This window comes from Dreissena polymorpha, chromosome 1 (assembly GCF_020536995.1).
Source record: "Dreissena polymorpha isolate Duluth1 chromosome 1, UMN_Dpol_1.0, whole genome shotgun sequence".
NCBI lineage: Eukaryota > Metazoa > Mollusca > Bivalvia > Myida > Dreissenidae > Dreissena > Dreissena polymorpha.
This window is the reverse complement of record NC_068355.1, coordinates 85,922,183-85,949,725: the sequence shown is the minus strand read 5'-3', so window position 1 is coordinate 85,949,725 and position 27,543 is coordinate 85,922,183. Positions and strand designations below refer to the sequence as shown.

Here is a 27,543-nt window from a genome sequence, read left to right as displayed (position 1 = left end):
ATTTTTCTCTTTCAGGGATATTGTTTTAGCATGTTGATGCTGCATTAACAAATCTAAGTATATATGAAGTGAAAACACCAAAAATAAACAACGGTTGCAATAGACACCTATAAACTGTTAGATGCCCATAATATCACTTAAACGCAAGTGTGACGGACAGACATATGGACGGACGGACAGTGCGATCACTTTATGCCGTCCTGTAACGGACTGAAAATCAAGCTTTAGAATAATATATTTTTATTTTAAATGCCTAATAGGCTAAGTCAACAATACTTCAAACAAAATGCATTTTAAAACCTTGAAAAGCTGAAAACGTGAGAATACAAGAAATGTTAACAAAACATATATAGGCTTAATTAATGCTTTAATATCTGTAGAACACTAGTTGCAGTATCGAGTCTATTTTGCGAGAAAATATCATTTTAGTTGTGTTCTATCAAGGTATGGGAATTCCGTTTATTATATAAATGGATGAAAGTAACCTGAACCTCTTCCACTAGATTAAGGCAACAGAAAGAGCGACACATGATTGAAAATATTTGTGCCAAGTTTAATAAAATTCACTCAATACATGACTAAGTTATGCTCTGGACACAAACAGGGTGTAAACATTGTACCATATATAGACATTTGACCTATAATAGTGACCTTGACCTTGGAGGTAGGGAACTAGTATTTTAGCATACACAGGCTAATGATGAGGATCTTTTGTACCAAGTTTAATGAAATTCGCGTTATAAATGACAAACTTATGCTCCTTGGGACAGATGGACGGTCTTGATTCCCATACCCCATTTACTCCAGGACTCTGGGGGTTACTGGTTCTAGCCCTGATGGGGGCTACCTTTTATCTTTTTTTAAAATTTTATTCTTGATTTTTTACTTGAGCTTTTTAGATCCAGTGTTTACATTTATCAATATAAAGCACTTAAAGACAAACTTCAAAACATACCAAAATCTGTGAAAAGGCCCCTTTAATATTAATCAGTTTTAATACTATTATTACTTATTTCTTATAAAAACCATCATATGTTTGCCAAACCCTTTCCCACCAGAAGTGTTATCATCTGAAATGTTTCAATGGAATATTTTCACATGGATTACACTCAAAATAACACAATAATTTTCTACAGATGGGTTTGAGAAGGATAAGAAGAAACATATTTTTAACTGAAATAATGTTCATAATTATTTAATTGTCACATTTTTACGATAAAACACATACTTAAACTGAAGTTTGTTCTTCCTGATCCTGTCAAATTCAAACTCAATACATAACAAATGAATTTCTACTCTATAACGAATTTTAAAAGATAACTTTAATGATATTTTCAAGATTTATGATAATAATAAATATCATATATATTTACTCTTCTTTTTGGCAACCCTGAGGTCAGAAGCTTCCTCTCCAGTTTTCTGCTTTTTCATCTTTGTACCTACAATTATACAAATTACACCTCAATATTGTGTTTTATTATTATACATGTATCTCATACTGTTTTACAAATTACATATTGTAAGGGTCCATCAGCCCATGTTTGAACGCAAATATCCAAGCTCTTGGCATTGTGGTTTCAGGGAAGAAGTTTTTACAATATACATATAAGAAAACATATGCAAAGCTTCAGGGTTGGGCCAATTTTGACCCTTAGGGGCATAACTTGAACAATATTGGTAGAGGTATTCCAGACGATGTTTAATGCCAAATATCAAAGCTTTAGTTTTAATATTTCAGAGAAGTTTTTTTTCACTTTTCACTATATACATTTAAGGAAAAAACATTTGTCCCCCGGTATGGGGCAAAATTCCGACCCAAGAGGCATAATTTTAACATTCTTGTTTACTGTTTAGGTTCATCAGATGATGTTTCATGCCAAATATTAAAGCTCTAAGCTCTAGATGTTACTATATACATATAAGGAAAACTATCCGTTTCCATGGTAATATGAGTTATGCAAGGAACATTCCTGTCAAGTTTCATCAAGATTAGCCGAGTGGTTGATTAAGATTTACAAACTCAACATGTATATTCTAAGAGTATATACCATATGCTAGAAATGCAAAATGGATGATTATCAGATCAGTTGGGGGGGGGGGGAATTTATACTCTGAAATGTAAAGAATGGGGCTGAATATCTCCCAATATTTAGGCAAAAATAAGCACTGTTACATATCTGACGCACGACAAGGACAAATACCAGTCACAATAACTCACCCTGAGCACGGTGAGCTCAGGTTAGCTAACACTATATGACCTTATTGTAGAAAAAGGTCACCAATGGCTGTCGGTTTTCCTTTTCAATCAGTTCACGAACTTCAGTAACCATTCCTTGTCCTGGTGGAAAGGACTGCCTTATAGGTTTTCTTGGAAGCAGTAATAAAGGAAATACTCCAGAATCTAAACTGTCCATGTTGGGATTGAGCGATTCGTAAAATTCTAGTCACTTTTGTGTACTGTCCTGCTTTTTGAAAATTAGTTTCAGAGCTTTAATTTGTTTAACATTTTTATCTATTTCAATTTTACTAAAATTTGGCTTCAATATTTCTGGCTTTCCACTTGGAGCATTATTCAAGAAGTTCCCATTAAGGGCTGACCAAGGCTGAGATTGTATTCCTTTATAAAATACTTTTACACCAACGTCCACAGAAACAAATTTAAAGTACAATGGTTGGGTGATGTGGTCAACTTTGTTCAAATCATCCTCAATCCATGACTTTACATCAAATAATTGTGTGATACGCTCTGCATTTTTCAAAACGTTTAAAAAGTCATCAAAATATTCAGCATCTTTAGTATTTAACAGCCTGGAAACCTCACTCAATTTTGCATCAATGTCTTCATGCGTGTGGCCAACAATAAGGAAGGACATATGAACCTGAAATATAATATATGATTATCAAATCCGACAAATCAAATACCTTCAGTAAATAAAGTCGACAATGGCTGAACAAGATAAATGCCTTTCCCAATTTTTATCATAATTTGATTTAAAAAAAATGCATAAACTACAAGATGGAATAATACTAAGAAAAACTATTCATTTAATAATCAAATATAAATAATTTATATGTTAAGGCTACACAAATGTTACCTGAAATAAAAGCCAAAAAGATGCAATTCTATAAATTTGAAAACAAACATTGCAAGATTCAAAACTATCATGTTTTTAGTGATATATATGATACACAGTAGTTGGCAACAATAACATGTCTAGACACATAGTGCACTTTTAAAGTTAATTAGTTATAGTAACTATCCTTTCCCTGATAGATACATGCTTTTACGATGCCTATCGATTCCCTGAATAGACATGTTTCCACGACGTTATCGATTACCTGATAAATAAGCATTTCTACTGAATCATGCTACAGAGGTTGAATAATTGTAAGTCGTGCACATGAATATTCAAATAATCAACTTAATGAAAATGAAATTATTTGAATGCTCATCTTAAGAAAGACTGTCGTAAAACTGACACTGTGATCTTTGAAATCAACACTCACCTCATGGAAAACCTGTTCTGCCACTAACAATTCCAGAAATGCAAATACATAACGGTTCTTATTTTCCCTCCAACAGTTGTCTGCTTCGATAAACAAATTTGGAGGCAGGAAGTTGTTCTGGAATAAAAACATCCACACAATTATTGCACAATAATGTTGTTCTCTAGAGTAAACAACAAGTAAAACTACAACACTGGGAAAACAATAAAAGTAAGATGGTCAGTGTTTATATCACATGATCATACACAAATAGAGCTAGTCTGGCGAAAATGTGTTATCATACTAATGCTTTTTGCATGACTCGTATTCTGATGTAATCTATCCTAATAACCAACCTAAGCAAGAATTTATGATCCTCTATACAAATTCATAAAACCAGGGGTCTCACTCTGGTTTGGGGGAACACTGAGGCGGGCGAAATCAGGCATCATTTTACATAGGAGAATTTCAACCAAAACATAAGAAACAATAAAATATTTGTTTTAATCACTTAATGTGTCCTTTTTACTACAATATATTAACAGTTAACACTTATCTATCAATTCTATTTAGTTTGAAACATTTTGAACTTAAACTTGACAATTCTGGATCTAGGGCATTCAAGTGTCTTGCTTTTTTGCTGAATTTTCTATCTGAAATGGGGGAACTATATACTTTTTTGCTGGGGAAATATGGCCTTATTTAAACCCACAAAACCAGAGCTTGAGACCCCTTAAAACACTGACTGTACTATCACTATCTTTACCAAAAAAAGCAATCATGTGGTATTTCATTAGTGTCAAGGGCTTTGGTTATTTTCAGAAATGTAGGTGCTTGAATGGCCTGCTTACATTTTTTTGTCTTCCAAGTATAATTATGTAAGATAACATGTACACAAACATTACTCACATTTGCCTTCGCTTGACGTAGTTGCTCTTTAAGTATGATGTTGATTGTCAGGTTGGGATCATGAGGATATTCATTAATGTCCACATAGGCATGAAACCCTCCATGCCCGTGACTTAGCACTTCAGTGACATGAGTATGCAAAAGATCCACTGCATGCAGATTATGTAATTTTTCACATAACAGTTACACAATCTTGCACAATACATCATTTAAATTTGGAAATCAAAAACATACAAAATACTGAATCTTGTTTGTGTATTTCGTATCCTAAAACTTAACAAGCATATTTGATTAATTGTTATCACCTGCCAAATAAAAAGCCTTTAGTTTCAATCAAACTCATAATTCTTGAGCTGAACTTAACAAATTTGCTAAGCGTACCACCACAATATGATACTAAGTAAGAACTTTTCACTATTTTTTATGTTTTTTAAGCGCCGCAAGTGTCCTAGAGACTAGAGACAACTTTAAATATAAATTAATAAATTTTACATAAATGGTTGAATGGCAAGATATGTATTTGAGGAACTCATTAAATAAATGCTTTTTAATGTATATATAGAATATTATGTAACTGTCGGATAGAGATCAAGTTTATCCTGCGAGGATGAGAAACATGTAGTGCTAGACTTTCAGAGCGCTACAAAATTTTTGAGCCGAGCATGATAAACTTGATCTCTTTCCAACACTCACATGATATTCTATTTATCCCATTATTTTGTGGTGTTTATCGTTCAAAAAGAGTAAAAATACTTTAATCTAAAACAATAACGCTGGTGTCCCAATTTTGCTTGAAGTATTTGTTTACTTCAAACATAATCATTTGCTATGACATCACATTGTAATATATATTGTTCCAAAAATAAAGATTGGAAACCATAGTCTAAAAATATTTATAGTTCACAGCTCATATTCATACGATCACTTGTTATACTATTGGTTTTCGTTTGGTAATAGGATAAACATTTATTTCAGACAAAAATATACCATACAAACTGTTTATATGCCCCTTTTATGGGTAACATTCTGTAAAGAAAATTGCAAGCTTAAGACACACAAAGTAAGACACACAGAGGTGTGAGCTAAAATAGATTACCACCGAAGGCACAAAACCTCCTTTATCCTACCTTTGGAATTCTCCCAGCAAAATGTGGCAAATTGGTCTTTGCTGTAAAAAATATAGAATAGATTTATGCAATAAAACTTTAAAAAACAATTGTTTGTATGTTTGTGATATAAAAAATTAAATCACATATTATGTAAAGCATTCCTTTTTGGTACCATTGTATCCTGTGTGCAACTGTGGATGTAGTAAAAATTAATAAGTCTGGACATGAAATTAAATTAATTACAGTATTTCATGCTTTTCAGTGAAAGAGCGTAAAAAAAACAAGAAAACAACAACATGATTTACTAATGACAAATCATAATACTATATATTTAAAAGTGTAAGATCGTAATATATATTTCATGGGTTGTAACAAAAACTCGTTATTTTCACTTGTGAAAATATTGTTTCGGTGACCACTCATGAAATATAATGCAATCTTACACGGAATCCAACAAATATCCTCTATGACATATATATATATATATATATATATATATATATATATATATATATATATAATATATATATATATATATATATATATATATATATATATATATATATATATATATATATATATGGAAAAAGTTAACCTGTATATATGCATGGGGAAAGAAATGCAAATTTAAAACTCTATATAGCCTATATTTAAAGGCTTTTTCTTCAAAATATTGGGAATTATTTTTTATAATGACATAATACGAAATGAAAGATTTTGTTCTGTTACAGTTTACACAGTCAACAAAAAATTCATTCATTGTAATGTTTAGAAATCCTAATTATGGTGCCCTTTTTTTAGAAATCGGGTCAGGACAAATAATTGTTTTGCCATTGTAACAAGGCCCCGTCAAAGGCAGAACACTGGAACTTCGGAAAATAGTTTTATGACTAGTTAGGATTTTCAAACTGCTCCTGTCAAAATTAAAGTGTATGGATCCAACCTTGATCCATACCATCGATAATTATGGACATGTGCTGGCTTGGATTGCGTTGTGCGTGGTCTTTTTTGTTGTAATAGTACTTCCTTTCTAACCTGGATATCATTAAATAAGAGCTTTGGATTTGCAAATAGTTAATAGTTTTACGTGCATCTGTTTCTTTTGAAATCAAACATTTAATAGGTAAAATTATATTAAATTTGAAAGATGTATATCATTTCTTTGTTTACCATCATTAATGGGCAGTATGCAGGAAACAAAAATATGCAGGATATAGCACCTTTCTACCTTTTTCATTTTGAATGTTTAAAAACAGTTATAAAACTACATATTTATGTTCAATAAGTTTGGTGAATTTAGGATATCAATACAAATGTAGGATTTATGGGGCTTAAAGGTCCTTTCAATTTAAGATAAAAATCAATGAGCTTGATTAACTGAATAACTTTTACTAATTACCAGTGGTTATATAAAATTAGCCTTAGGGAAAGATATAGAGCAAAATTGGAAGATATTGCACCCTGCACCTCTTTAGTAAGACAGTGTGTTTTTTTTACATTTTGTGAATGGGGCCTAGTCCCATTGAATTGGGAAAATTATCCGTTATTTTGCACTACATTTGGGAAAATGATTTTGCTTTTATGATGCTATCTTGGTAGAGTAAATTTACTAAATAACATTATAACTTTCCATAATCTATTTACAAGTCGAATTTTGGTAAATTTTCATCAAATTGTATTATACAATTTTTTTAAATGCTGTTAAACGACTACGGATTGGGAATTATTTTTTACTTCTATTTGGAAAAAAATGTATACATTTTGGCATTGGGAATTGGGCCCTTTTTTTTGGCCCAAGATAAGATAAAAACACCGAGTAAGAAAATGTCAATGTCAGTCCAAAATTTTCACCATGCACCTTTTTATAATTTTCAATCGAGCAGCACCCAGTAAATTTTATTGTTCAGTAATCTTTCCCTTTTAATACACAGTCTGATTTGCATTCTGAACTTTAGAAATGCTTCTTACCATGTTTGTAAGGGAGTAATTCATTAAAGATTTGGTCACAAAATGAAAAATAAAAGAAATGAAAATACATAAATTACATTTGACAAATATTATGCTCTTCTTTCTTTTTCTTGTAGATTGCACGCATCTCGAAAGAGGTGGTTTTGCTCATTAGCCTTTCTAATGTCACACAAGTTTTAGATTTGCTGAAGCTGTTGGTCTGAAACATGCATCGATCACTGCATATGTTACACAGCTTCAGATATCTGATTCATTTTTGTTGTTATTTAGAACCCATTTCAAAAATAAATTCCTGAAAATGAATTACCAATGCCTTTTTGGAGTATCCTTTCTGATACATCACAATGAAGGTTTTAAGTCTTAGAAAAGTCCATGAAAATTGTCGTTTTACACTGTAACAGTTTAACAGCTGAGAAAGAATGAAGAAAGGCCAGGCTCTTTCAAGATATAGAGGAAATGAAATGGCGTTTTCACCAGGGCTGGCATTCCAGAATGTTTTTAGAGAAAAACTTAAATTCTACTTTTTCTAGTAAATTTTTTGAAGCAATATCCTTTCTATGTATGCTTTTTGGGCCTATTATACATGTGTGCCTCATTCTATAACATATTTAAGTAATATAGTTAAGTTTTTGATTGTGTAGCATATTTTTTCATTTTTAAATTTTAACCAGATGTGTTTGTAAAACACTATGTCCCCCATATATTTGACCTTTGTCGTTGACCTCGAGTTAATCTGATTCAACTGTATATTATTATATCTAGTAACTGACAAAAAAAGGTTACATGTATATTGGTGTTAGACCTTGTAACAAATGCTGCAGACATTCAAAGGATATACTCATAACAAGATTCATTATGTGACAGCTGTTATAAAAACACATATAGCTATAGATTCTAACTTTACGATGCCAAATTACAAGTATTACAACTAACGCATTTACATGACTTTGTAGTTAAAAAACGTCATATCAGCATAAAATTGTTTGTAACCCACAAAAAACACATTATTTTACCTTTTTCGTTTTAACAAACTGGAAGTTGTCAATCCATTTCTTGTAGAACTGGCTTTTGCTCATTGGATTTTCCACATCAATTTTGTATTGTTCATAAATATGACTTTTCACTGTTCCATATGGCATCACAATCTCGTTTCGGTGAGGCATTCTTTCGCCATGAAATCTGAAGTAATCCTCCAGCCAAGCAATCAAAAGTAGAGTGCTCTTGTCCCAGTTACGTGGAGATTTCCCAGTTGGAGCTTCCTTGTTATTCATGCACATATCAGCAACTGTAGTTAATGTATTCTTGTTAACTCTCAATGCAGCCAAAAATGCTTTTGTACATAATTGTATTACTTGTTTTTTAGACTTATAAAAGTACCTGTATTTTCCGACTTTTTCAGATTTTTCATATGATGCTTTCAGCAGTGTTATCCTTGTCAATTTTGGATTATGCCAGAATTTTTCACGAATATCACGGACAGAATTATTATTCAACTGCATAATACACCGTTTTCCACAATAGCAGGGTGTGTTAAGTGCTGTCTTAATACTAAGAAACTTCAATGCTTTTAATTTCATTCTTCCTTCTGACCTCACCTGAAAACAAATGTTAAAACCAAGGCATAACAAATGGTTATTTTCTAGCATTAAGACTGGTGTTTTAGAATGTAAACAGAAAGACTAAGAATTTTTTTTACGTTCCTTAAATTAGTTTTAGCAATAACGTTGTTATGTGTGGGTTTATGGCACATTTTTGTATAAATCTGAAACATATTCTTATTAGTTATTTGATTGGGATAGTATTAATTATTTAATTTTAAGGGACTAGGGAAACAAAAATCTCGAAAATCCCCTGGCAATTTATTAAGTTAAAACAACTACTTAAGCAATGCTAATTTCTGACTCATTACTATTTCGGAAGCCTTAGATGTCGAATTCTACACTGACAATGAGAAAAAAACAACGCAAAGCGAGCATACAATTTCCCCTTATAACTTATGCAATAGTAAATGAGAAACAGCCCCAGACGGGAAAAAATGACAAAATACACTATTAAACAAAAGCACATGCTAAAATTTCAAAAAAAGCCTGGCAAAATTTCCCTCAAAGTTGTACTGTACTTACTTTGAATGTACTTGTTTTCTGTTTTCTTTTTCGGCTTAGCTAAAACCTGTTCGATGTCATGTTCAGAATTTGTAGAAGACAAAAACATTAAGCTTCCATCGCTATCCCAAATGTCTAAATATTCCTCATCACGCTGTACTTGTTCGCTATCTGTCACAGCACAGTCAGCAGATCCTGTAATGTCTTGTAATGTGGTCATAGAACAATTCACTGGGTCCCCAGAATCGTAGTCTGACCACCTTACTTGTACCAGTTCTTCATCGCTACTCCAGTTTACATGGATTAGCTCTGGCTGCATGAATACAACCGCACACAAACACTGAAATAAAAACAAAATTTAATTGTAACTGTTTCCCCCATAAATTATTTGTGATAATGTGAAGTTACAAGAATGAATACTGTGCACAACCTGTTAGGAATATAATTATATTAAATCACAATTTCAATTGCCCATCCTTACAACTTACTGCGTATCCGGACAAAACTCCTCCCAGACATAAACCCTTCTTTAAGCGAAAACTGTATGATAATAAAAACCAATGGTCGGGCAACCAAATCTTTCATTGAACAACCATTTAAATGTAAGTAGTTGACCGAAAGCCAACTGTAAATAAAATGCCAATTGGCAAATTTTAATCTTGAATTAAAATGTTTAATTTATGACGCAAGTTTATTCTGTTTACAAGTTGTCACTATACCTTTCTAAAAATAGATCACTGAGCAAAGTTAACTTTAAACTTTTTTATGATTGGTCGATTTGCTAACTCGAGCGCATGGGTTTCCGAAAAATAGTTCATACTTGTTTTTGTAAGCGTTGAACACACAGCAATCAGGGCTTGACACTAACTTTTTTACCTACTGACCCAAAGGACCACCAGCTTTCAGAAATTACTGGTCCTCCAAGATTTTAAGTGGTCCGACAATATCTATGTTATTTTACCTAAATTTCAATTAACTTTCCGGACTATCCACAATGTATTGTGCATTTATAAAAAGAAAACTATACTATCTACTAAACTATCTCTCGTCCTTTTCATATTTGCTGTACTTCAAGCTTCTCTTCATTAGTTTTAGGGTTTTTAGGCGGAGGTAACAGGTTCAACCACCCCCGGAATGAAATTCCACATCGTGAAAACTTGTTATCTTGAAAATACACACATTTATTCTCCGACAATATCAAAACATTATTCGGCGCTCTCCAGTGTAAATTCGCACGGTAAACAAAGTATATTCTGATGGTACTAAGATCGATAAAATGCTGATTATTTCTGCTTTTTCAAAATAATAAATACCATTTTGTTTATTTCTTAATCCAAACGCTTCGAATTTTATGTTAATTTGTGTATCGATCACGGCGAAGTCCAGAGACATTTGCGGAATGCAAATCGATTTTTTTATCCGACAACAGGTTTTTGTCATCCGGGCATCTAGAAAGATTGGAATTTCCAATATGTTGCTATTTTTCATCCCGATCTCGAGTCGGCCCATAAAATTATGATGAAATTATCGGTTCATTATGAACAAATAAAGTTGTTTTATAAATGAAAACGGCTTTCCACCAGTATTTCACAATAAGCCGGCCAGGATTTTTAACTGGTCCGACGGATCAACCAAATTTCTAGTTTCACTGGTCCTACCTATTTTTTACTGACCCCGGGTCAACGGACCACTGTTAGTGTTGAGCCCTGGCGTTAAAAAATTGAACTGCAGAATGCAATCGCAGATTGCAGAAATTAACTGTGCGCCAATTTAAAGACTTTAAAATGTGCGACTTCAATCAAAGGCCATGAGAAAAACAATGACTCAAATTGTAAACTACAAGGTTACATCCTCTAAAATAATTTAAAGGGATGGTAAACTACAGTCATTTGTAAATGTGACAGGGCTGGACAATTGGCGTTGTTTTTAAATAGTTGAAGGTAACCTTTTGTAACCTTTTTAAATAGCCTTTACTGTGAGGTGTGTTTTTATCTGCACGCGCCAAATTCTCATTTGTGCGCAATTGATGGTTGAGGACAGTCGAGTTGTCAGTTGACGGCAGTTGATGAATTATTACATCTAACATCACGTTCGGAGAGAAGTTGGGAGAGCGGTTTATGAGAGAAGTCAAATCCACAATTTGGTAAGAAATGTGTAATTGTGTATGTGATGATGTAATTGTTGTTTTATATGTGTTGTATTATGTATAATTGTCTATGTTATTTATAATATGTACTTAGTATGAAAGGATTGATTAGTTAATATCATTTCTTATTGTTACAGTGTTAATATATATGGGCCACTAGTATCAGCCTTTTATATTGCAAGTATAACATGTTTACTATATTAATCCTTGTTATATTTTCAGACTTAAATCCATCGTCTTACTCCAACATCTTGTATTTCAAGTCGTGACGTCTTCATTGAATTCGTCATCTCTATATGTTATAGAACGTTAATAAACTTAATATTTAAAGTTCGCTGTCTTACTATTAAAGTTTACACAAAATAGAACCCAAATACCCAAGAATTTACAATGGCGCCCAACGTGGTTTTGTGGGTTTAAACTTTCAAATTAATGACAGCAAGTGTTTTCTATTTCTTAACATTAAGTCGTTCAGAGTTTTATGAACAGTTACATAAGCCTTAAGAAAAGAATTTTCACGTTCATATTGTTGACAAGAATTGTTGACAACCACTGACGTCAACATCCGTTCCATAAGCATTATAGAGGATCGTCACATCACTTAGACAGGTGACATAGTTTCCAGCTGAACGGACAGTTTAGTCTGTCCAACTACATCAGTGTTGACATCGCGGGCATTCCAGGGCTCGCATTACGTTGTGTACATCAAATTCCTGCAGGACCTGGTGAAAAAACATTCTCATTGAGGACGCTGCTTCGCCAAGTCGGGAGGAGTGAGTGAGGAGGTTACGAACAATAAATCAGTGACAGTGACATGTGTGAATAAGAAACTTGATACTATACTAGTGGCCACAAATTGTTTCCATGAATGATATTGCAGAATCTGGTAAATGAGTGAGTCTATAAACAATTTAAGTAACTTCAATTGTTTATTCAGCTCATAAACAGCTTGAATTAACATTTCCCAAAAAAATTACAATTGCTGCAGTTTTTGTATAAAAATCTGTATGATATTGTAAAGTAAGAGAGTAGTCACTTTATAACTAATTTCCTTGGTTATGGGTTATTAACATCTAACAGTCTTTCCAAATAATAATTCAAATAAAACTTATCTGTTATCATCTAGACACAAGCTGCCATTTTATTAAATTACAATTTACATGTAGATTATACATTCCTTCTAAATATTTAAGTACAGCCCAATTATTTTGCCTCGGCTGTGTTTACTTTCTGTTTGTGTTCTGTGTTACAATATAGAACGTTGGTTCCCAGCTGTTACTGACCGGTTTTCATTTGGCTATTTTCATTGGTTGTGTTACTTGGCCATCTATTTATAGAGTGGTATTCCCCAAATTTCTGTGGTGTTTCCTGAATTTCATTGGTTGATGACATTAACTGACCATAACCAGTGACCTGTACTTTTTTTACATTCTAGAAATTGGAATTATTGCAATCACTTCAGTTGATCATTCATATTTAGTGTAGTTGATAACTAGAATTAGTTATAATAGTTTTAATAATAATGTTTAGTAGTTATTGCATTTGATTTCCCCTTAAACAAATTTCAGTAAAAGAAATGAAATACTTTTAAAGTTATCTCATCTAAAACTAATTTAGTTTTAGTGTTGTCAATGATTATTATTTTGTCTTGAATACTAAATAGTACTGTAACTTTATTTTAATTTAATAAATAACAGTGTAGTTAAATAATAATTGTTTCGAGTGGAATTATTATTTAATTAAACAATTATAGTTGGTTCTTGATATAAATCCGTATTTACACATTATAGTGTTTATTAAAGGGACATGTGTATTTAGTAATTGAAATAAACTTTAAAGGGACATTATCAATTTATCATTTTTACTTTAAGGGACACTATATATTTTTTTAAAGGGGCACTATAATTTTGTTTATTTTTTTTTTAAGCTGATAAATAAATACTTTATTTTCAATGTTAGTAATATTCTTGTTGTTGCTAACACTAATGATTGAATAGTACTTGGATATTTAAAGCTATTCATGTTCATCAATTGTTTGACTTGGTCATATATTTTTTTGACTCTGTGTCATAGCCCAGAAATTCTATGATACACATTTGAAATCCCTTCCAATTCAACCTTTGAATGAACTTATCAAGATTGAATGTGCAGATGGCAATCATTTGCCATATTCTGGCTTTATTAAAGCTGAACTACATGTCAAAGACGGGTTACCTAGAGCGGAACCACTTAAGTGTCTATTTCTAATTTGTAGAGATACTGATTATTCAGCAATAACACCAATTATTATTAATACAAATATTTTGTCATGTTTTCTTGACAATTGTAAAAGCCAGTTTGGTACACAGTATTTTCAGAAGGCAAACATGCATGTACCATGGTACCTAGCATTTAGGATCATGAATATCCGAGAAAAAGAATTGCAGAGAAATAATCATAGGATTGCTATTGTAAAATCTGCAAATCAGAACAAAATTATTTTAGGACCAAATGAGTCCAAGGATATTTATTGTTTCTCAGACAGAGAATTGAACATGCAACCTACCCCGGCTGTGACCACAGAGTCACCATTGACTGGCTGGCCTAAATTTGTTGACATAACACCAGGCTTAGTTAATTACTCCTTTTCAAAGGGTCAACTAGCTGTTGTCAACATTTCAAATTTAACTACCAATAGTGTAGTAATATCACCAAAGACTGTGATATGTGAGTTGCAGCCAGCAACAATTGAACAAAATATCCCCACTAGTAACCAAATTGATGCGAATGATGTGTTACAACAGATCTCCATTGATGCAAATAACATTTTAAACTCAGATCAGAAGAGTCAGATAGATCAATTGCTTGAAAAGCATAAAAATATATTTTCAAAAGGGGATCATGACATAGGACATTGTGATCAAATTAAACATAGGATTGATGTGATTGATGAAGTGCCATTTAAACAAAAACACAGAAGGATACCTCCTCATATGATAGATGAAGTACGCCAACATTTGCAACAATTATTAGACACAGGAATTATAAAGAAATCTAAATCCCCTTGGTGTAGCAACATTGTTTTAATTAGAAAAAAGAATGGACATTTAAGAATGTGTGTGGATTATAGGGAACTTAACAATAAATCAGTGAAAGATTCATTTGCTTTACCCAGGATAGAAGAAGTTTTTGATGTTTTAAATGGAGCTAAATATTTTTCAACAATATATATGAAAGCAGGGTACCATCAAGTGGCAATAGAAGAAACACACAAAGAAAGAACAGCCTTTACAGTTGTAGCTTTAGGTTTCTTTCAATACAACAAAATGCCGTTTGGGTTATCAAATAGTCCCGCAACCTATCAACGTCTCATGCAAGAATGTTTAGGAGAATTAAATATGAAAATATACGTCATATACTTAGATGATCTCATTATTTTTTCCGACTCCTACGAACAACATTTGGAAAGGCTTGATATGGTTTTAAAGCGACTTGCAGAATGTGGACTCAAATTAGCTCCAGAAAAATGTTTCTTTATTCAGAAAAAAATTAGCTTTCTGGGTCATGTTGTGTCGAGTGAAGGAATTGAGACTGATCCAAGCAAGATTGAAAAAATAAGAATTGGCCAACACCAACAAATTCTGATGACTTAAGATCCTTCATTGCTTTTGCAGGTTATTATAGGAGATTTATTTAAAAAAATTCTTCTATTACCAAACCATTAACTGATCTCCTTCCTCCAACTGCATGTAAGAAAGGATCCAAGAAAACAAAAAAGGAATTTAAGTGGACATTAGAAGAACAAAACATTTTTGATAAATTGAAAAATATTTTAACATCTCCGCCTATCTTTGCATATCCCAACTTCACCAAACCTTTTGAACTTCACACTGATGCCAGTGGCACTGGTATAGGTGCTGTATTGTACCAGGACAAAAGAGTGATTGCTTATGCCAGCAGATCTTTATCCAAGTCTGAAAAAAGTATTCTGCTTTCAAATTAGAATTCTTGGCATTGAAATAGGCAGTTACTGAAAAATTTAAAGATTACTTGTCTCTACAATATTTCAAGGTATTCACTGATAACAACCCGTTGATATACATACTGACAACTGCAAAGCTAGATGCTACTGGTCAACGCTGGGTTTCTGCCTTAAAGGAATTTAATTTTGACATCACTTACCGAGCTGGTCTTTAAAATGGTGATGCAGATGCCATGAGCAGGTACCCACATGAATGTGTAAGGTTGAAATAAAAGATTCTACAATTAAAGCAATTTGTTGCATCAATTGTACAGAACAGATACCTGCTATTGAAACATTACACTGTAACAACATTAACATAGTTAAAGTGACTGAAACACCTGGTAGTGTGATGGCTCAGATTGAGTTGAGAGAAATAAGATCTCACCAGAGAAATGATCCTTTGATAGAGAGATGGCGACGCATGGTTAATGATAACTATTTACCAGACGAGAACCAGATGATAAGTAAAGAAGACTTTATGATGAGAAAACATTTCCAGAATTTCAAGATCTTAAGAGGAATTTTATACATAGAAATGGTGCCTGAAAATTCTGAAAAGATTAGACAGTTAGTTTTACCAAAAGTATATAGGGATGAAATACTGAAGGGTTTACACAATGAGATTGGTCATCCTGGAAGGGACCGAACACTTTCTTTGATCAAAAGTAGGTATTTTTGGCCTAACATGTCTAGGGATGTTGAAAATTGGGTGACTAACTGTGATAGATGCCTGAAAAGAAAAACATCTACCAACAACAGAGCTGAATTGGTGAACATTCAATCCTCTTTCCCACTTGAATTAGTATCCATGGATTACTTGGCTCTTGAACCATCTAAAGGATGTGGTTATATCTTAGTGATCACTGACCACTTCACCAAATTTGCTGTTGCTATACCAACTCGCAATCAGACTGCCAAAACAACAGCAGATGCTTTATTCAATTATTTTATTGTACACTACGGAATCCCAGAAAAGCTTCATTCAGATCAGGGAGCAAATTTCGAGTCGAAATTAATCAAAGAATTGTGTGACTTAATGGGAATTAAGAAAAGCAGAACAACACCATATCATCCAATGGGAAACGGGTGTACAGAGCGAATGAATAGTACATGACTGAACATACTGGGCACTTTATAGACTGATAAAAAGTCTGACTGTAAAAATTACATCGCACCATTAGTCTTTGCCTATAACTGCACAAGGCATGAAACAACAAAAGTTAGCCCATTTGAAATAATGTTCGGGCGTACACCAAAACTACCAATAGATGCCATGTTTGAAGAACCAGAAACAAATAACAACAAATTAAATCAAGAGTATGTATGTGACTTGAAAGAAAGGATGAGTAAAGCAAGAGAGGTTGCCAGTAGATTTATTGAAAATGCCCAAACTAAACAAAAGAAATACTATGATAATAAGGCAAAAGCTACTAGATTGAATATAGGTGACAATGTCATGTTCTAGTGCATGTAGCGATACATATCTTATGTAAAGGCACTGAACACGTACATTAGTATACGACATTGGCTATATGGATCATCAAAATTTTATTTCAATAGGAATTTTATTGCTAGCCTTTTGTAATGGCTTGCGAGTATTTGAAAATGTTGCTTTTCCTCCAGACAGTTTTATTAATATTTGTTTTGGATTCCTTTTTTTGCTTGAAGAAATCTCTTCATGATATTGTCATTTAAGTGCATGTTAAATTGTTTTCAAAGCATTTTTTCATGCTCAAGGTACAAGTACATATAAAGACAGAATACATTTTACCCGATTACTATACAGTTTGTGACCAGAACATAAAGGATGAATATGATTTGGGATTGGGCATGTATTTAAACAACTTGGTAAATGCATTTTATTTCCTACATATTGTGTACTGTGTTTTAAGCTTTCAGAGATCAATTCATCAAGTATTTTTGTAAAAAGTATAGTTTTTCGAGTGAATATACTTAACATATTCGATGATGTAGATTAGTAGCATTTTTCGTCCCAGGTTAGTATTATCAAGAATATTTTTATTGAAATGATAGTGTTGAATTGGTCTCTTTTCAGTACTCGTTTTACATGAGCCGAATAGAGGACAGACTGTACATATAACCTCGAAGCGGGCATAAAACCCTATAGCTACAGACACCAACTCAGACACATTTCAATTTACAAGGTAACTAGTTTTCAACAACAATCATCAATAAGCTTTGATCCTATAACTTCATTACAGTGGCAATTGTAGTTAAGGCCAGCGTGACCGCACGTAAGTTTTTATGTAGTACTTTGCTTAAAAAGCTATTAAATTAAGAATAAGTACTGAACATAAGCCATATCATATATAGAATGACGTATGATACGTTTCAAATATGTTTTGGACACGACATTTATAGTCAAATTAGCAAGATGGTTCAATATGGACTTGGAAGCCGCCATCGTTTGGAAAAACAAGAGTGGGTTACAATTATTTTATCTACGAAACAAATGGTTAAAAAGTAATGTTGGAAATTACCGTTGTTAAACAAGTCTGCCATACAGTCTGAAGCCATTATCTGATCGAGCTGTTATTGTGGTAACAATCAGAAAATTGTATTGGTTTGACTGTTAATACATTTGTCAAGATTTGGCAATATAACACTTTAGCCCCCGCCAGAGGTGTGATTACATACTGAATGAACACAATGGGTTCATTCCGTGTGCATATCCACCCCTCTGACGGGGGCAAAAGTGGTTATATTTTATTATGTTTAGACTAAACTTCGATTATTGACGATTTTAACAGTGTAAGAATCAGTTTCCAATATTATATCTCTACTATACAGCATGTATAAAACAAATAAAAACTTCAAAATATCTCTTGCTTTAACAAAGTTGACTCAATGAAACAAATGTTATGATCGTAACATAATAGATATATAACAGTGTTCTATAACGTATGTTCATCAGAGAGGCAGGTAAGATGTGCATCAGCAGATACAGATGAACACTCAAGTTGCAACAATATAACAAGAAAGAGTCTCAGACTAAGTATGTATATGTGTATGTATATAACGATTTGTGGAACTAGTTTCATTTATATAAGCTAACAAATCAACTTTAAACTATAATATGACAATGTCATATTCTTTAAATTGAAAATATTTACTAACAATGAAACGCACATACTGAACCAATAGAATAATATCATTGTTTAACAATAACCGTAATAACTTAGCTGATGGCTATCAATAATCAAAATCATTCAGAACAATGCTAATCTTTATTGTAAGTAGTAAATAGAGTTAACAAATAACAACAACATACATGTCGCTGAGCGAGATGCAGATGTTGTACTATGCCAAACAGAACAGCTTGGCAGACAAACAAGAAAAGTTCTACGAAATAATCATAGCACTGACTGATATTCTCATAACACAAATAAAAAATGAGTGAGTACAAATGAGGTTATTACCAAAACATTGTTTCAAAAATATTATATATGCATTGAAATAATATATTTTGTTCACTTGTTGAATGGTTTTTCCAATGCTGGAAAACCCACATAAACAAACAAAGAACCAAACTATCAGTGTATGACTCAGCACAAATATAATGAAAACATTTATATTTAAACTGTTAATTTCCTAAGTAAAGGAATTTGCGACAATGGTATCTCTAACTCTTCTCCCATCCGATACAGTCTGAAACATATCTCCCTTGGCAACCTCTTCTAAAGGTTCCGGATCAACTGCTGGTCCCCCCCCCCACATCAACCGAAGAACAGCACAGGCAATGATGGTGCGCGTGACATTGGCAGGCTTCCTTCTAATCTGTTATAAAAAGAAGTTGGAGGAATAACATTGACAAATAATGTTACATCAAAAGTCATTGTTAAAAATGTTGTCAAATTTGTCCCCAATGTTTGATGAAGAGTAAATGGTAACAACTTCTTTTTGTCCCGAGTGTGACAATTAACTAATATCGTATGTATTTCTTATGAGATTTAACAAATACACAAAAACATATCTAAAAATGTTTAAATTGTTTTAGCTGGCATTCAGTAATGTATCAGTACTTCACAGTAATTCGAGACAGTTGTGTATAATGCTGTTACATTGACTTGTTCAAGATGTCAAAATGAGTTGCATTTATTCATATTTAGAATATTCAGCATATTTTTCCGTCTATAAGTAAGTTGAATTTAAGAACTTAGTGTGTCTATGGCATGCACAAATAATGTTAAGCTATTTAAAACTTTTTTCCAACTCTTAGACTTGATATGCCTAGAAATATATGATGTCAATTTCTATTAACCATCTGTGTTGATTAAATACATTTTTATAATCTTTAATAAATTTTATCATTAATAATATAAACAATATCCTTACATACCTCACCATAAAGGACATGAAAGGTTCTCTTCCAAACCCCGAAGGCCCTTTCACTACTGTTTCTGGTGCCTATGCGAGCAGTATTGTACTATTCCTGAGCTTCTGACTTTGTTAAAACAGTTAAAATATGTTGATAGTTTTAATACTGAACTATTTTATTGAAAAAGTGTTAGTACTTAGAGAATCAAGTAAAATCTATTTCATAATTATATGTGTTGATTATATGCTTAGCATACATGAAAATCGTTGTGTGTGTTTCGTTTTGTTTTGCAGTTTATGAAAAAAAAACATTTGTCATTTTAATATTTCCACTGAAAGAAACATTGCAATTTTCAACTAAAATATGTGTTTTGCTGGATACATAAATATGTATCGCTACATGTACCAGAACATGCCAATGCGACGTTGTTTTAGACTTATTCGGTGGAGAAAAAGGTATTCCTTGACATGTGCGTTCTCAACAACAGTTGTTCTAGAAGTTGTCCGTGTATAACAGCCATGTGCGTGCTCAACAGCAATCGTTAAAACCAATCGAAACTCAACTTAACCTTGAAAATAACGCCATAAGCAATCGATGTATCCATTTTTTGTAAGTTACAATGCGTCCACATGCACAACTGGTACTTAAACTGTGCTAATTATTGTGAAAACAGTGATATTATTGTTAGTGCGTGTACAACAGCAATTGACGGTTCAAGAAATCGCAAAATATTCCATGAGTAATCTCCACACTCCGACCAACCAGAGGGAAACGGTTGATACTCTATGAAACCGCTTCCGGCTGGTCCTATGATAGGCGTTATCCGATTAAAAACAAGTAAGTAATAAGGAAGATGTACCTGTTTGAACACTCAATTTTTCAATCTAAGCGAGGCATCGGCGGCCATGTTTTCTCAATTCTGACCAAGTGATTCCCCCCATTGTAATTCAATCAACAGTGATAGGATTCGGTTCAAATTTCAATCGAAAAGATGGCATTTTTTATTATAATTTCTACTTAAATACCGGGACTAGCAGCCATGGTCATTTTATACGACTAGGCATATACTACTTCTCTATTGATTATGGTGATAAAAGTGATTTGTTACTATTGTTAATATTGTTTCTACTGATTAATTACACTACCACTTCCACCACCACCACCATCACCACCACCACCACCACCACCGCCACTACTACTACTACCACTACCACTACTACTACTACTACTTCTACTACTACTACTACTACTACTACTACTACTACTACTACTACTACTACTACAACTACTACTACTACTACTACTACTACTACTACTACTACTACTACTTCTACTACTGCTGCTGCTGCTCCTACTACTACTACTACTTCTACTACTACTACTACTACTACTACTACTACTACTACTACTACTACTACTACTACTACTACTACTACTTGTTATTATTGTTTCTACTGAGTAATTCCACTACCACTACCGCTTCCACACCACCAACACCGCCACTATTACTACAACTACTACTACAACTACTACTACTTCTACTACTACTACTACTACTACTACTACTACTACTACTACTACTACTACAACTACTACTACTACTACTACTACTACTACTACTACTACTACTACTACAACAACTACTACTACTACTACTTCTACTACTACTACTACTACTACTACTACTACTACTACTACTACTACTACTACTACTACTACTACTACTACTAATACTAATACTGATTGTAGGACAAACGGCACCCGGACAATCGGCACCCAGTGTTTTTTGCATACGCGGACAGTCGGCGCCCTGTAATTTTGTCGACCCGGACAATCGGCACCCGATTGAATTGTATACCCGAACAAACGGCACCCTATTTAAAGTACCCGGTCATAGCTATATATGTGGACAGAATCGTAAGAAATGGTGTTTTTATTGAGGATATCATTGAAAATCCGGTTTAATTTTAAGTTTAAATCGATTCACGCTTGTAATTGATTAAAACAAGCGGCAACGGTTAAACGTTTTCGAATTTGCAAATTCGGAATAAAAATCATATTTATGCGATATAACGGCAAACGTTTTCGCGTGAATAAAAACCATTTGAGTCTTTCGACAAAATTGGTATCCGGAGAAGCGCCCCCCCGGAGAACTGCCCCCCGGAGAACTGCCCCCTTATTTTAAAGGTGGCGGAGAGGTGCCCCCCCATCAAATCGGTAGGGGCGGAGAACTGCCCCCCTGTCAGAATTTAGTAGGCGGATATCTGCCCCCCCATCAAATCGGTAGGGGCGGAGAACTGCCCCCCTGTCAGAATTTAGTAGGCGGATATCTGCCCCCCCATCAAATCTGTAGGGGCGGAGAACTGCCCCCCCCCCCGGTGTCATATTAGTTATTAGTTACGTAGTGAAAACAATACTTACGGGTAATTTTACGTTATCGCCGTACACATTTTATCCGGTAACAATTTAATTTCAGTACAAGTATATTACCATTTATCGAACTGAATAACACAAATTGTCTAGAGGCATGTGATAATACTGTTTAAGGCCCTTGGTGCGCATCTGCACCACTCACTATACATGAATGCCATGTAAAAGTCGTGTTTTAATAAGAGCGCGAAACATAGTCGAGATCCACACAGGAAACGCGTGCGTGTTAATACTGGCCAACTGTCGCAACTAAATATAGACGTGCAACTCAGTACTTATGGAGGAAAAGTTACATCGGAATTAATTTACATTATAAAGATAGTATTGACCCATGGAAAAAACGTAAATTTACGAATAAAAAAGGAAATTAATAGGCAAAGCATTAATTAAGCTGACTTGAAGAAAAAAGTAGAGTGAAGTCGAATTTATAATCAATTTATTTATGTTGTTTATTTATGTTGTGTCATACAAAATAACATACATAAATACACACATAACACATATTACGGCAACAGTTTGCATTTTGAGCAGATCATGTCGACATGCCAACAAACAAAATCGGTAACAGTTGCTTTAATTAGCAGCTAATTAGGCAGGCAGAGAACTTGTTACCGTTAACGATAAGCACCGCGATCTTTTAATTGGTAGACCGGACCGACCTTTATTGTTAAGAACTTGTTAGCTTTGAATAAAGCCGCATACGGGTTTATTATATTGAACCGTCCAAATCCGTAATTGGCGAAAACAAACAAATAAATTATTGTTTTCAGCTTGCATAAGGATGGATTAAATTGCATGCTAATTGTTTGTTTTAATTACGGGGAAAATATCAAATAATTCAGCCGCGAAAACTTTTTATTAGCAAAAAGTGATTTGTTTTTCTTTGTTCACATAGACGAAAATCCCGTGATTATCAAGATGGCGACGTCCATGCCGAGGCAGGTATTTTTTTGCCGTTTTATAACTTTTATTACTTGTACATCTTTATATTACTTTTGAAATTTCACTCAATTTCCAGACATAATAGCAAGAAAGTTACTGGCGTTATTGTCATTATAATACTCGCTTTATATATCGCCGCGAAATTTCTTTAATTAGGGGGCACTTCTCCGGGTCATCAATTCTGACAGGGGGGCAGTTCTCCGCCCCTTATTAATCAGAAGGGGGGCAGTTCTCCGCCCTATAAAAAAACAGTGAGGGGGCAGTTCGCCGCCCAGTGAAAAATCTTTGGGGGGGCAGTTCTCCGGGGGGGCACTTCTCCTAGAGCCGACAAAATTATCATTTTAGCGTGTAATTATGTTTTCTTTTGTTTTCGTGTGGCGGGGTATAAAGCGCTAATCTCCGAATGGAACCACATGTGTCATTAAAGAATGCTTTGAACTCAGAAAAAGAGCGATTGTTATCTTTGTTTACATCCTGTATATTAGAACCCCAATAAATGGACTGTCTGAGCGTCAAAATTATCAAGTATGAAATTTTAATCGCTGTTTATAATAGGACTCCCGTGGCTTACCGACTTACTTAGATGTAAAAAGATCTCTTAATTGATGATGAAAAAAATAAGCATATGCATATATTTACATTTGTAAAGCTTCATGAGATATAATATAAACAACAAGGAAGGAGACGCTATCAAAAAAACTATGGAAAAGAATCAAATAAATTTAGACCTATATGAAACGGTTCATTTTCAATTGAAATGATCACTTCGAATATTTTAATTTTACTGTAATAAAGGCACTTACAGTCAATGTAATCTGAAACATCTACGTATATGCAACTTCTCTACCACTACTGCTACCTCTACAACTACCACGTCCACCACCACCAGGCAGCACCACAACTACTACTAGTACTGCTGCTGATGCTGTTGTCGTTGCTGCTACTACTACTATGACGACGAGGGCGACTGCTTTCATACTTATTCAACAAATCACGCTACCACACTTAATACTTCCTCGTTTATAAGTCAATTCGGTTTTAGTTCGTATGTATGCGTTTAATTGTTTACTCAGAAATTTATTATAAATTAATGATCACTTTATCGTCCAATAAAATGTGTTCTCTTATTTAAACAAGAACTATACTTCTTTTGATTATGGTGATAAAAGTGATTTGTTACTATTTTTATTATTGTTTCTACTGAGTAATTCCACTAACACTACCGCTTCCACCACCACCGCCACTACTACTACTACTACTACTACTACTACTACTACTACTACTACTACTACTACTACTTCTACTACTACTACTACTACTACTACTACTACTACTACTACTACAGTTGAATGTGCTTTTTTAATGTTGATAATTAAAAAGAATATATTGCGGTATTTACTTGAACCCTTATTTCATTTAAAAAACAACAACAGACAGCCAACGTTGAGACACATGAAAAAACTCTTATTGTATAAAATAGTATCAAATATAGCAAAGAATATGAGTTATTGGTCACCATATTAAATGGGCTTGGTCGAGTTATTGGAAATAAACCACTTAATTCGCCTGATGATATTTTATGCCAACGACTTAAAAGGGGTGACCTTCAAGTTTGAAAGTATAGTTTCATAAAAATCGTAAAACGTACATATTTATCACAATAACCGACGCATTCGTCTTTTTTATTAGGATCGGAGTTAGTGTTCCTGTGACGTAAGAATAGCTAGAGTTTTTTAACACATTTTATATAAATATTTGACAAAATCGTGCATATTCTTGCTTGAATCCCTCATACTCATTATTTCATTATGGAAGGGGGTTTGTTCCGCCATGGAAGGGGGTTTATTCCGCATATGCAAAACTAGCGAGGAGGTTTATTCCGCGTATGCAAAATGTGAAAGGGGGTTTATTCCGCTATGCCGTTTTTATGGGAGGGGGTTTCTTCCGAAGGGAGTTTCTTCCGTACACCGTTTATTCAAATCTCTTTACTGGAGACAAGGATCGATTGATATTTGTAATAATCAAGCATTTTATGATTAATAAAACTATATATTTAATATGTTTTACGCAAGTATTTTGGATTGCTTGTTTTCATGATGATGTTATGTGCACTGCTGTAACGTACAATGGTTACACGTAATAGCCGATTATATATTTGCCGCTAATCGTTAAATACATTAATTGTGTAGCAGTTAAATTCAACAATATTTTTTATTATTAATTATTAGACACTGTATATTATAATAAAACTGGCTAATATATATACACTTAATCCTGCTTATCCATTTCTGACTAATATGTTCTTTTTTAAATATGTGAACATATATTATTTAAACAACTGTTTTCTATTTTGGCTTTAAAGTTTGGCTTAAATGACTGCTCAATATGCCAAAAGATGACAAAGGGTTATCATAAATTGTGTTTAATGGCCATATAATCATCTGCCACATGTGGTTTATGCAGGCGCCCCAAGTATAGGTCCCTGATTTTATGACACCATGTTTACTTTGTAGCTGTCTGGACAATAAACGATCATAAAATGATAATCGGTTTGAGATGAACGAACATAATTATAATATGCAATTTAACACCGGGTAAAACATGATGAAACAAACAGTCTCACAATTGGTGTGAACAATTAAATACCAACAACAACCTTTATTAGCATATATATGATAACACAATGCTTTTTTGCAACAAAACAGAAAATGACGCAGTGTGTATAATTATAACAATATATTGATTCAATAAGATAATTAATTGTGTTAAAAACAACAACAGTAAAACAGCAGTAATCAATATAATTATATCTTCAACTGTAACTCGTGGAAATTGTAGATTTATTTACACTATACAAACATATTCAATGACAAATATCAATTAACATGGCTATAATCATGTTATTAATTATAACTGATTGTCCATATTAATACGCATTACATTAGCAGTTAAAAAATATAAGCAAGGTTTATAATGTCTTTTTGTATTTACCGACTGCATTAGAATGTCAAATTTATTTAACGTCATCTATGGTTTTAAATGTCCCTTTCTAATTTCTCAATATAGGGGGCAAACAAGTAGAAAGTGGTACTCGTTTTCTATAGCTTGACCGTTGCAAAACTTATATTAAAAAAAAACAATAACTTTTAGCGAGAGAATTTATTTATTGTGTTACATTTTAAGTTTTTAAAGACATATTACGGGTTCAAATCAGAACTATTTGTTGCGTAAATAAATTCGATATATATATATATATATATATACTCAAATGCATTTCCTTGCAAGCTTATGTTTTATTCAGACATAATTTATAAAATTATATTTGATATAGTGCATGATTATCAATAAGATCGATGATTATGTTCACCGTCTTTATAAGGGCGGAGCTTATACGAATTCCATCTATTTTTGCCAACCAGTGGACGGAGTCTAAACTCTGCAGGTGCGCGTTACATCACTCGTCAACTGATATGATATCATACATAATCGTCACAACACATTATAAATCCAACATACTAGTATCTTATTACAGTTTCAGTTCGTGCTGTTATAAAATAACTTAAAAGCATTGCTATTATAATTGGTAAATATGGAGTGGTCTGTTTGCTTGAGTGCGATGAGTTTGCTGTTGATAGTCAACGAGGAAGTGAAAGGCATCATATCTGGACTGAAGGCTGCAAGGAACAGTATTTCACAGCTGAAGGTATGTTGTATAGCTTGATCTCCTAATAACATATTAAAAAAAGTTCTGTCCCCTTTGCAAAAAAGTAAATGAATGATAAAAGTGAGTAAACTACGTTCTATTAGGCCACATTTGTAACTGTCATAAAATTATATACTTGCTGGCTGATCAAATTCAATTTTATTTGTTCTAGAAATTAAAGTATACAATTCTAAACTAATTGAACTTTTATTTGTTCTAGAAATATATTGACATTTTGTTATAATACAGTGATATTCCTCCATTGTTTTCAACGATATAATTACGTTTTCTTAGTATGAATAAATAAATATTTAAAAATCAATATTGAATTTGCTTGATAAATCACACCAGTATAAATCACATTTTGGGTATTGGGTGTAGTGTGACATGTGTCCGCTTAGGTTAA

General features: G+C 33.2%; 2 protein-coding genes across 2 annotated transcripts; both read right to left on the bottom strand.

Annotated features, from left to right (window-relative positions):
* Positions 1-2,222: 2,222 nt before the first annotated feature.
* LOC127866685 (uncharacterized) lies at positions 2,223-4,551 on the bottom strand. Its single transcript, XM_052407429.1, has 3 exons — positions 4,396-4,551; positions 3,508-3,624; positions 2,223-2,879 (listed from the first exon to the last, which is right to left on the bottom strand). Exon 3 carries the CDS (start codon positions 2,871-2,873, stop codon positions 2,445-2,447), a length of 429 nt encoding a protein of 142 aa, XP_052263389.1. The 5' UTR covers positions 2,874-2,879; positions 3,508-3,624; positions 4,396-4,551; the 3' UTR covers positions 2,223-2,444.
* A 3,940-nt stretch (positions 4,552-8,491) lies between these two features.
* On the bottom strand, positions 8,492-10,099 carry LOC127866841 (uncharacterized). Its single transcript, XM_052407677.1, has 2 exons — positions 9,596-10,099; positions 8,492-9,067 (listed from the first exon to the last, which is right to left on the bottom strand). Exons 1-2 carry the CDS (start codon positions 9,891-9,893, stop codon positions 9,021-9,023), a joined length of 345 nt encoding a protein of 114 aa, XP_052263637.1. The 5' UTR covers positions 9,894-10,099; the 3' UTR covers positions 8,492-9,020.
* Between the last annotated feature and the right edge of the window lie 17,444 nt (positions 10,100-27,543).

What these genes read in the sequence shown, in the direction of transcription:
- LOC127866685 (XM_052407429.1), bottom strand. Translation starts at nt 2,873, where the DNA reads ATGTCCTTCCTTATTGTTGGCCACACGCATGAAGACATTGATGCAAAA.
- LOC127866841 (XM_052407677.1), bottom strand. Translation starts at nt 9,893, where the DNA reads ATGCAGCCAGAGCTAATCCATGTAAACTGGAGTAGCGATGAAGAACTG. An exon ending in AGAAAACAAGTACATTCAAA is followed by an intron (nt 9,068 to 9,595) that starts GTAAGTACAGTA and finishes ATTTGTTTTCAG; the next exon opens with GTGAGGTCAGAAGGAAGAAT.